Here is a 12057-nt window from a genome sequence, read left to right on the forward strand (position 1 = left end):
GCAGGTCTAAAAGAAACAGAGACCGAACTAGCAGCTCCAGACTTGAATACATGTAAAATTTTACATTTTTTTAGGTAGGAATGAGAGGACCAGGGTGGCTAGAAGGTGGTTTTAAACCCTTAAGGACCAAACTTCTGGAATAAAAGGGAATCATGACATGTCACACACGTCATGTGTCCTTAAGGGGTTAAACACTATAGAGTCAGGAATACATGTTTGTGTTCCTGACCCTATAGTGCTCCTTTAAAGGACCACTATAGGCACCCAGATCACTTCAGCTCAATTAAGTGGTCTGGGTGCCAGGTCCATCTAGTGTTAACCCTGCAGCTGGAAACATAGCAGTTTCAGAGGGTTAATCCAGCCACAAGTGAAAAATCACAGTGAGAAGACGCTGACATCCATAGGAAAGCATTGTGAAATGCTTTCCTATGGACTGCTTGAATGCACCCGCGGCTCTTGCCGTGCATGCGGTGCTGGTGTCGGCAGAGGGAGGAGAGTGCCGAGGTGGCCTGGCGCTGGAGAAAGGCAAGTGTTTAACCCCTTCAGGCCAGTGGTAGTGGGACTTTGAGAGTGGGGGAGGGGGGGGACCTAAAGATACTAGAAAGCCAGGAAAGAGAATGTTTGTTTTCCTGGCACTATAGTGGTCCTTTAAGTGAAGACACTACTGAGCACCTCTCACACCTCACAATGGATCACTAATTTGAAACAACGTATCTTTGATAAATTCTGATATACAAGGTTAAATCAAAGGTTTTACTGCCAACCAATTTTTTTCCTTGAAATTAAAAGAGAGTTCTACCTAAAGTCATTACACCACTTAATAACAGAACTGTGCTAACAATAGCTTCTTCTCCCCTGGATACTTAAAATACCATAAGAATGCAACAATTTGTGATTGATTAGGATACACTGCAATATATGCAAATTAAACTGTAATTAGTAATTGTTTTGATAAAAGTAAAAAAAAATTAAAAAAAATAATTTATTTTATGAATACCGTATTTATTCGAGTATAACACGCACACGTGTATAACGCGCACCCCTAATTTTCGATTAAAAATCCGTATAAAATTTTGTACCAATTTTTAATCTAAAATTAGGGGTGCTCGTTATACTCGAATAAATATTAGTGGGAGTGGGTGCTCCGATATAACCTCCCAGGACCGCCGGGCAGCAAGCGTTTACTCACCTCCCTGCAGCTCCTCCAGCTCCCCAGTGTAAATCTCGCGAGACCCGCGGCCGTCAGAGCTGGCCGCGGGTCTCGCGAGATTTACACTGGGGAGCTGGAGGAGCTGCAGGGAGGTGAGTAAACGCTTGCTGCCCGCCCCCCCCAGGACCGCCGGGCTTGTAATGAGCCCGGCGGTCCTGGGAGGTATTATCGGAGCACCCACTCCCTCCCTCTTCTGCTGGGCTAATATTTATTCGAGTATAACGCACACCCCTAATTTTAGATTAAAAAAAAAAAATCGGTACAAAATTTTGCGCGTTATACTCGAATAAATACGGTAGATCTAATTTCTGGCTTATTAGAGTAAAAAATAAAAACTTCAGAATCTCACAAAAATAAAATCACATAATTACAAATTACTAACACTATACAGCTGAAACATGGTTTCTCTGCTTTATAGTCGACATACCTCTTCTTTTGTCAAATGCTGCTCTCTCATGACATCCTTATATGTTCTTGCATTCATTTTTGGATCTGGCGTCTTGCCCCCTGCAGAAAAGAACAGCAACAGGAGTAGAAATCAATAAATTTAAGTGCATTTTCAATAGATCTCTTGAAAGAAAGAAAAAAAAAATATATATATATAAAAAAAAAATAGCCTAGCCATATGCTAATCCAATTGCATATTTTAAGTTTAAAATTAATCTCACATTATAACATAGCTTAACCTGTTTGAACACAAACAACTACAGTTTAAAGCATATATATTAATGCAGGTAACATTAAAAATGACAAAGCAGTGTAGCATCTTCAGAAGTGATGGATTCCGTGGTTGCTAATCCAGAATACGTACACTTTCGTGCCTTTGTCTCCATCAGCAGTTCTGACTTCAAGCAGCAGAATAGAAGCCTAGAAAATCATCTCTTTACCATTAGTAACACTTTGGAAAATGTATACTCATAAACATTACCTGGGTAAGGTTGATTATATCCAAAACAATGCCTAACTGTGGCTCCAAAACATATTGGGTTTCATTTTAAGAATACTTTCTAGTGACTGATAAAGGCCGCTCACTGTGGAGCACAAAGAGCAATAATCAGTTATTTATATTAGAGGGTGATCCAAGAGGGGTGCTGGAACCATGAAGAACCTATGTGATTGATCTGAGCAAACCAATGTATGACACACGATTGTGGCAATGGGCCCAATTTCCCACTTTGCCCAGTATCAAAACCATTAACACTGAACTTAATAAAGAGGGCATTTTATAACTAAAATATAATTAGCAAAGGTCATGTTACCAATACAGATTTCCCATGTAAGGGAATAATCACCAATATTTCAGTTCTCAAGTACTATTATTTTCTTCATATATATCGTAAGTGAACAGGAAAAAGGGTGCCGTCCATATAGCTCTACTTTGGGTCCACTAAATTAAATTATACATTTTCAATGTTGGAAACCATGCCCAATTGGTAGTGTCACTCAGACACTAGATATGATAGGACTTCCTTTGGATTACTTTTTCACCATTAGCTACACAGGATGTGTTGCACTGCACCCTTAAGAATGCAGACAGGACTGGCATTTAGCAGTACTGCTGTAGGAAAGAAATTAAGGACAGTTAGTATGGGCCTGTGAATTCTGACAAGCATTGTTTAAATCATTTACAATTTCCCAAAACACAAAACCCATCCCTCTTATATGCAGGTTGAAACATTATTACAAATAACCTGCAGTGCAAAGCTACCAAGATTGTCCTGCTCCTGAACTCAATACATCTTGTATGTGATGTATCACACTGGCCTGTAATATAAAAGATAAGAGCAACATAAAAATGCTCATTCTGTGGTGGAAAGCTCCATTAAGCCACTGGATCTTAGAGAATGATCATGAGGCAGGACATTCTGGTAGCATAAAAGGTATGCAACATTCTAAAAAAACCTGTAGCACTAAAAATAAATAAGACAAAAATCTATGCAACAGGGTTCATATAAGCTACTATTTACTCCCCAGGGGGAAGACCCCAAGTATCGCTTGCAACAGGGTATTTATTGTTTACAGGCTCTGCCTTGAGAGCAAGTTTTACACACTTACACACACACACACACACACAGTCATGTCAGTTCAACTTGCATTTAAAATACAAACGGTTTACACTTTTGTCTTGTAGACTTAACCAATGAAAAGTGTCTGGCAAAGAGAAAAAACAAAAACAAAACAAAAAACAGAGGGAGGAATTCAAAAGAAAGTCTAAGCTTAATACACCACCAAAAAAAAAAAATTACATGTATGTATTAAAAGAATTATAATAAAGTTATTTACCATCTGCAAAAGGATCTAATCGCTCAGGGGAAATAATCATCATTCGCCTGTGCTTTTTATATTCATCTTCCCGATCTGCAATCTTCTGTGGCCGATGCTCTGCAAATGGATCATACTATGGGAAAAAAAGAGAAAAGGATTTAATGAAATTAAAAAGACAGTCAAAGCACCAAAGTCACTTACTGCATTTTCAAATGAACCTCTCATGGCTAGATCACCTAAGTAGTACTAGCAACCAGAGTTTATGCTAGGTTACCAGCTGGCCATTTTATCAGCAGTGCACTTCTTAAATGACGAATTAAACCCGCCTCATAGCGCCCGAATATCACAATCATAGCATATAATAAGGATATTAGATATTTGGATATTTGTGAATTAGAATGACAGGGAATATTCAGAAGATAAAACATCTAACTAATTGGTTGAGAAAAGTGACTAGGAGTCCAGCCCCTCATTTAAAAGAATTTTTTTCCATTGTGCCAGTAAAATTACAACTTGTGTTTACCTACAAATTAAGCATGGGATCTACTACTAGTGTGGTCAATAATTACCTGTTCAGTGGACTGAGGGATGTCATTGAGTAATGCCACCGGAGCATGATAACCCGGCTTCTTCTGCTCAAATGTTGCAGCAGAACAGTCATCGTCATCCTGCAGAACAGAAAATATTGGTGTGAATACAATAATACAGAAAAGTTTACTTCCGATATGGTGGGAGTACATAAGTTTCCATAAGAGAAAAAAAAAAAATGATGATATAAATTCAGGCTGGGTCTCGCACTCCTGTTCCCAGTCTTGTTTATTACCTAGGTGCCACTCCGACCTCAAAATATAAAATACCTTGTTGGAAGTGCACTCACAGGACTCGATACGGTTGCCAAAAATGTGCCATTTATTCATGCTTCAAAAGTTGATTACATAGTGTCAACGTTTCAGTCCACTAGGGACTTTTTTCAAGACTTATAATGTACTGTGGTGATTAATAAATGATAATGCATAAAATCTACTCGGGTAATCTAATAAGCATCCATGTGTTTATTTTAATGTATGTATATGTACACAGCATAAAGTATATTTCTCGCATACAAGCAAATTTTTCTTATTCTTCCATGGTATACTATTACTATTTGGAAGCCTGGGTATATGCGCTCAAAACAAAACTGCACATAGTGTAGGGAATATGGATTCAAACATATTGAGATCCATTTAACCCCTTAATGACGAGTGACGAACCTCGTCCGTCACGTGGTAAAATTAACCCCAGATCGCCGCAATCGCGGCGATCGCGGGGTTAATGGTGCTCCGGTCCGCCTCTGTATTAGAGGCAGACCGGGAGCACCGGATCGGGCTGTCCCAGCACATGTGCCCGCTCTGACAGCATGTCAGAGCGGGCACATGTGCTCAGTATACTTGCCTCCGCCTCCCTGCACTTCCGGGTTCACTGTGAAGTGCAGGGAGACGGATCAGTGCTGATCCTGCCCCCTGGTGAAAAAAATAAATAAAGTAAAATTAAAATCCCACCCCCCCCCCCCCCCCCCACCCATTTTAATAAAAAATTAACCCCTTCCCTGCCAATTGATCACTGACTACAGTGATCAATTGGCAGGAATTACATTTTACTATGATCTGATTTTTTTTTTTTTTTTTTTAACCCTCAGGGGTTAAATTTATTTTATTAATTAATTTAAAAATATTTTAAAATTATAAATTTAGCTAGCTGGGGAGGGTGGAAGTTAGTGGGGAATTGGAGGATTTAGTGTTAGGCTAACTAGGGGTTAACGTTAAAAAAAGTTTTAAAATAAGCTTTAAAAAGTTAAAAAATTAAGTTAACAAAAAGTTTTAATAACGTTGAAGTAAAAAATAAAAAAAATAAACCCTTTACCCAATCCAAATAAAAATGAACCCCTTCCCTGCCAGTCGATCACTGCCTACAGTGATCAAAATACAGATCACAGTATTATACTGTGATCTAATTTTTTTTTAACCCCTGACGATTAACTTTTATTTATTTTTTAACCCTCAGGGGTTAAATTTATTTAATTAACCAATTTAAATATTGTATAATTAAATATTTTGCTAGCTGGGGTGGGTGGGAGTTATGGGAAAATGGGGAATTTACTGTTAGGGCTGCTTACTGCTAGTTAGGGGTTAACGGTTAAAAAAAAAAAAGCTTAGAAAAATGTTAAATCTGTAAAAAAAAGTTTTACGAAAGTTTAGGAAACTTTAAAAAAATTAATAAGCATAACTAAAAAATAGTTTTAAAAAGTAAAAAAATGTTTTAAAAAGTTAGAATATACATTTAATAACGCTCATTAGCACTACACCTGGTACAAGCTAGCAGAAAAATGATCCCACGCTAAGGTTCAAAATATGCCTTTTGAAATACCCTGGGGTGTCTACTTTAAGAAATGGTATGGCTTTATGGGGTATTTGGATTATATAGCCTGGTAAAATACTCTAAAATGGGACATGGGCACAGCGTAAAAATTTAAAGTTTGAAAAAAATGGAATGGCTGTGTCCCAAATGTGCCCCTCCGATGTCCACATATACCTGGCAAAAGTACATACGGGGGTATTTTTGCACTCAGCAGACATAGCTGAGCAACATATGAAGTATTATACAGTGGTAGTACACATAAGGTTTGCAAAATATACTGTGCAAACTCACTTTGTGTGTCAAAAAGGCAGAAAAAAACGCTTATTACCACTACACTTGGTACAAGCTAGCGGAAAAATGATCCCATGCTAAGGTTCAAAATATGCCTTCTGAAATACCCTGGGGTGTCTCCTTTAAGAAATGGTAGGCCTTTGTGGGGTAGTTTGAATTTAAAACCTGCGAAGATGCTTGGAAATTGCACATAGGCCCAGCGTCAAAATTCAAAGTTCTGTAAAAACTGATATGGCTTGGTCTTCTATATGGCACTGTAGCTTCACGAAATAGTGCCAAAGACATTCATTGGGGATGTCTTTTTACTCAGAAGACTTAGCTGAGCATAATTTGGGGGGTTTGAACTTAGTGGCACATATGAAATATACAAAATGCCCAGCAAAAATGCAATCCGTATGTAAAAGATGCACAAAATTATTTTTTACCACATACTTTGGCATGTAAAGGTAAAAAAAATGGGGGCATGTTAAGGCACAATATGCACCTTATGAGATACCCTGGAGTGTCTACTTTTACAAATGGTTTTTTTTTTGAACAGTCAAACTGTTATAAATACCCCAAATGGAAGCATAGGCTCATTAAATCCGTCTCTCAAAATTTGACTGTGAATACTGAAAAGGACAGGTCTCCTATATGGCACTGTAGCTTCACGAAATAGTGCCAAAGACATACAATGGGGGTACCGTTGTACTCCGCAGAAGTAACTGAACACATAATAAAACTTTGTACAGGAATAGCACACACCAACTTTACAAAATACATATGAGAAGTTCTTTGTTATAAGTTTGTGTGCCAAAACCCCAAAAAACTAAATTTTACTCCAATATTTAGCAGAGGTTGGTGGTAAAATGGCTTCGTAGAAAGTGTCAAAACAACCTTAGGTAAATAGCCTGTGATGTCTACTTTATATAAATATATACTTTTGTGTGGCAATTTTGGTTCTCTTTTATGGCTATTAAGCTTACAAGACAAACATACGAAATTCTAAAATCGCTCCACATTAAAAGTTTATTTTACTCCTTGTGCTTTGTGACCTGTAACTACCAAAAAAACTTTAAATCCCAGACACATTATATATTCTGTAAATCAGAACAACTAAAGGAATTTATTTATTTATTTTTAAATTCTTTATTTTTGGTGCAAATAGGGTTAACAAACATTCCTGTGGTGCCACGACAGCATGCACAGGTGGAGCAATGTATACACGGTCATGGCGATCGATATACAGTTGCACATTTTTGTTATGAAATAGGATAACATGCTAAGGAGACAGGCGAGAAACAAACTTATTTCACAAGATCCGCTTAATAACAGTGAGTTGGATCATAGAAATCTGTGCTTAGAGAGGTCGTAGTCATAATCTCAGTAAAGTAAGCAAATTGCTGCAGTGTGCATACAGACAGAAGCTTTAGACTCAGCAGAACGTACAGCAGATAGCATGAGAGAATAAGGCAATATAGTATAACGATTAGGTACAAATATAGCATGAGTTTCAATAGTACTGCACATGTTATAGACAATACACATGTCTTGTGAAACAGTAACTTAACGATTGGGGAAAAATAATATACAAGATAACAGTAGAGTAGTGTCATATGCGTGGCTTTTTAAGGAAATAACTCACTAGAGCCCTTGCTCGTACCCAAAAGCTGGATCTCCCTGTGGCTGCTATGGAATATAGGGGGAAACCAGGCATTAGCAGACTTAGTAAGATATAAGAAATGCACATTTTATATTATATAATACGATAATGTCAAGAGAAATCTCTGCGTCGGTGCTAGAGTACTATAGAGTCGGTATTGAGTAACAATACATGTAGTAGGTTAGCTGCCTGACAGTAATGTGAGTAGTTTAAAAGAACCAAACAATAATGAAAACGCTTAAGCGTCAGAGCAGGCTAGGCATGCTAAGATTAGTAGCGGCAGGACTAGCAGTGTGGAGTAAGTAATGAAGACATGCAGATTCAGTTATATGGTCGCACTCCGTTGAAAAAATAAAATTAAAAGGGAGAAGAGGAAAAACAAACATGGAGTGAACAGTGAGTAATCTGTCCCGGTGTTCATCCCATACCCTTTGGGGGTAAGATGTGTTCATGCTTACGATCGCCAATTCGGGACACATGGCCCTTGTGCGAGAGTCCCAGTCCCGGCAGCACACGTGAGTGAGGGCATGCTGTAGGCCTCATCCCGTCAGGAGCCCGGCATATTGCATGTTTCAGGCGCCGTGCTTGCTTGGTAAGGCGGCAGACTCTGTTTTTCCCGATCTGTTGCTTGGTCGGTGACTTGCGTCTGGAGACTCTGGTAATCCAGGTCTGTCTGGCCCCCAGAGGCTGTCGCCAGATAAGAAAGCCAGCAGGTCTCTGCTTGGGCAGTAGTTGGAGCGCGGGTCTCTTCCTTCCTTTCCGAGTTCTACGCTGTTGAGTGTCAGGCACGGGGAGTCGCTTTCTTCGGCGCCGCCCGTTAGCGCCTGTCGGCCTGGGGGTCGCCTTCTGTCGGCGGGAGTCAGGCAGTGGCCCTGGTATTATGTTCCCCACTGCTACGCGTGACTCGGGTTGCTTCAGTCTGCGTTCAAGTTGCAGCCAAAAAGCAGCAAATGTGTGCTTCAGTCGTAGTAGGATGTCTGGACCTCCAGCTTTGTCGCAATCTGTACATGTGGCGTCCGCCATTTTGCGCCGCTCTGCATCTGCCGCTCGCCCAAGTGTGTGCTCCGGTTCCTTTCTGATGGGCCGGGCTTTCTCCCCAGGTTGGACCGGGATAACCCCCACCGGTCTGGGGGGGGAGGGAGGTTCATGTTTCCCGGGCCGGCTAGCGCTGGGACGGGGAAAGCGGACGTCTCCCCCCAGTTCCCACGCACACAGGCCGCGGTTAGGCATTTCAGGCTTCCTCGCTCCGTATCTCACCGGAGAGGTGTCGGGAGCTTCGTTGGGGCACGTTGAGCTCAGATAGAGTAACCCCATTCAGGTGAGAGGCTGTATCAGTGATTTATTTACGGTTTTTCAAGCTTGTCTGTGGGAGCTCAGCGAACCTGCGTCTGTTCAGGAAGCTGGTCAGGCTCCGCCCCCTAAAGGAATGTATTTGTAATTACTTTCCTTAACCTGCACTAATTGTGCACACATTATTGCAAAAACTGTAAAAAAAAAACACAACATTTTTCATTTTTCTGTAATATATATATATATATATATATATATATATATATATATATATATATATATATATATATATATATATATATATATACAACATCAAATTAAAGCCCTTTCTGTCCTTTAAAAAAAAAAACGGTATATAATATGCGTCGATGCAATAAATTAGTCAAATGCAAATTGCAGTTGAACGCAAACAGCAAAAAATGCCGTTGTCATAAAGTGAAAGACAAGCTTCCGAAGCTCTGTCCTTAAGGGGTTAAAGACTGAGCCAATTGTACAACTTGTGATCAAAACGTAAACAAAACCTGGAAATTGCGCTATATGTGGTGCAGCCATAATTCACCTCTTTCATATTAAGTGCACCCACATTTATTATATAATCACTTTGTTCAGGAGAGATAGGTCTTTCATTTCATATTAAATATTTATATATGAAAAATTTAATATGAATAAAATCTAAAAAAAAGTATGAGAAATTAATAACTTATTTTTCAAGTTCTGCATGACATTTTAACTGTGAATGTCAATGTCATGATACTGTTGGATTTTACTGAAATAAAATACACATTTGTATTCAGAAATGTCTCACGAGTACAACAGTACCCCCAAGTTTTACGGGTTTTTGGAAACGTACAAGGGTCAAATGTAGGGCTTTCCCCTTTTCCATGTTTGCACATTGAAATTTGCCAGATTTGTTTGCTGGGCCTATGTTGCCTTTGAGACCGTATGGCAGCACAGGAATGCAAATTAACACCATCATGGCATTTTCACAAATAAACTGCCCCTTCACTGATATCAGTATAATACATTTTTTTTTAACATTCTATTTTTATTGATTTTTCACAGTAAACAAGGTATATGTTACAGAGACATTCTTGCATAAGGTTTATCATTACAGATACAGGTGCATGCACAGTTCCACCAGACCTGTCGTCTGGATGCTATGTTCATTTGTTGTTGGGGTCGTGCTGTCATGCTGTGAGGTGCATCTCAGTTGGTTGTGTGCTGTGTGCGTTTTCGTCCCCCATTATTTGGTTGGTGCATGGTCTGTGTGGATAAGCTTGGTTTTTATAGTCTGTGCCTGTCTTTTTGGCAGTGTCTTGGTATGCCTCGTTGTATATAAACTAGACGAACAAGGTAATTCATATAATATAACAAAATTATATAAAGGTGTAACGACGAATACACTTGGGTCAGACCCTTGGTCTCAGGGGTCAAGTTGTGGTTCTGTTTGGTGTTTTGGGGGTTCCAGTTTGGGGTTTCGGTTCCCTTCTTGGGCGTGTTTTGGGTCCATATGTTGCGTGCCCTGTGCGTGTTTTGGGGGAGACCGTGCGTGCTGGGCCTGCTTGTGGGTCGCTCGGCTCGGTTTCTGTGTGGGCCTTCTGCCGCTATCTGAGCCGGGGGTTCCCTTGTTTTTTAAGGGCTAAGTAACCTCCTCCCTTGGTGCATGTTTGTGGGGTCCGGGTGTGTGGTCTTGTGTTTGGGGGATCTTATTGCTTTGGGGTCACAGGTTAGGGTGGGTTTGTTAGAGACGGGTCCCATATCTTATAGAAGTGATGTGATGTTTCGTGGATCTTGGCTGAGTGTCTATCCATTTCCATGGCCTCCCTAGTTTTGCATATGACTACAGCTAGTGCAGGTATATTTGGGGTGCCCCATAGTTCCGCTATTGCCCGACGTGTTGCCAGGGCTAGTTTGTTCGTGAGTTTGTTTTGTGCTCTAGTCAGGGGTTCCCATGGCTTGGACAGGAGCCATATCCAGGGGTCTAGGGGTATGTCTGCGTGGAGGAGGTCGGAGACCAGGCGTGCTACCTCCGTCCACAGTGGTGTCAGCTTGGGGCATTGCCACCAAAGGTGTATATATGTGCCCATGTGTCCGCATTGCTTCCAGCATAAGTCTGAGTCTGCCCTTCCCATGTGATACAGCTGCGTTGGTGTTAGGTACCATCTCAACATTGTTTTGTAGGCCTGTTCTTTATGGTTTACGCATATGGATATGGATGCCGCGGCTTCCCATATGTCTTGCCAATCTGTCGGGTCATCTAATGGTCCCAGGTCCCTCTCCCAAGCCGACTCATAAGCCATTGCTCCCGGTGGTTGGTTGGTGATCACTAGTATGTAGTTGGCAGTGATCTGTCCTTTGTGTGTTGGGTTGTGCATGCATGTTCTTTCGAATTTGTGAGTTTGGTGGTGGCTGCTGTTGTGTTTTCTGGGAGTTCTAGGAAGTTTTTTAGTTGCATATATCTAAAGAAGTCATGGGTGTTGTATGCTTGGTGTGGTTGTGGTAGCTCGTTGTACTGTAGTAATTTCCCTCTTGTAAAGAAGTGGTAGAGCCTGTAAAGGTCATAATGTGCAAAGTCTTTAGGGTTCATGCCTGGGAGAAAAGCTTGATTGCGTAGTATAGGGGTTAGTGGTGTTGGGTTGTTGATGATGGGGAATTTTTTGGTGAGTTTATCCCATACGGCAATGGTGTTCGATAGTGTTGGGGGTGGTGGTATGGGTCGAGATTTTTGTGGTACCCAGAGGTAGGGGGAGGGGAAGTCGAAGCCGAATAGGTCATGTTCCAGTTTGACCCACCGTTTGGCTCCTGGTGGTGCAGAGGTTTTGTATGTGGGTGAGTTGGGTAGCGTAGTAGTGTTGCAGATGGGGTAGACCTAGACCTCCGGTTCTGTTGGGGGATGTACATCGTTGTTTTTATTCTGGGTCGTTTGTTCGCCCAGATGAATTTGTCTATGTGTGATTGTACGTAT

General features: G+C 40.7%; 1 protein-coding gene across 3 annotated transcripts in view; it reads right to left on the bottom strand.

The window, feature by feature from the left end:
- SF3B1 (splicing factor 3b subunit 1) overlaps nt 1–12057 on the bottom strand; it is an 83179-nt gene that overhangs the window by 46094 nt on the left and 25028 nt on the right. The window contains exons 3-5 of one of the 3 annotated variants that reach the window (XM_063430212.1): nt 4045–4143; nt 3494–3608; nt 1638–1717 (exon numbers count right to left, since the gene is read on the bottom strand). In XM_063430212.1, coding sequence (XP_063286282.1) covers nt 1638–1717; nt 3494–3608; nt 4045–4143 — 294 coding nt within the window. Of the gene's footprint in view, nt 1–1637; nt 1718–1877; nt 3362–3493; nt 3609–4044; nt 4144–12057 lie in introns of those variants that run through there. The other 2 variants (XM_063430214.1, XM_063430213.1) reach the window with 2 other exon arrangements.

This window comes from Pelobates fuscus, chromosome 8, assembly GCF_036172605.1.
Source record: "Pelobates fuscus isolate aPelFus1 chromosome 8, aPelFus1.pri, whole genome shotgun sequence".
NCBI lineage: Eukaryota > Metazoa > Chordata > Amphibia > Anura > Pelobatidae > Pelobates > Pelobates fuscus.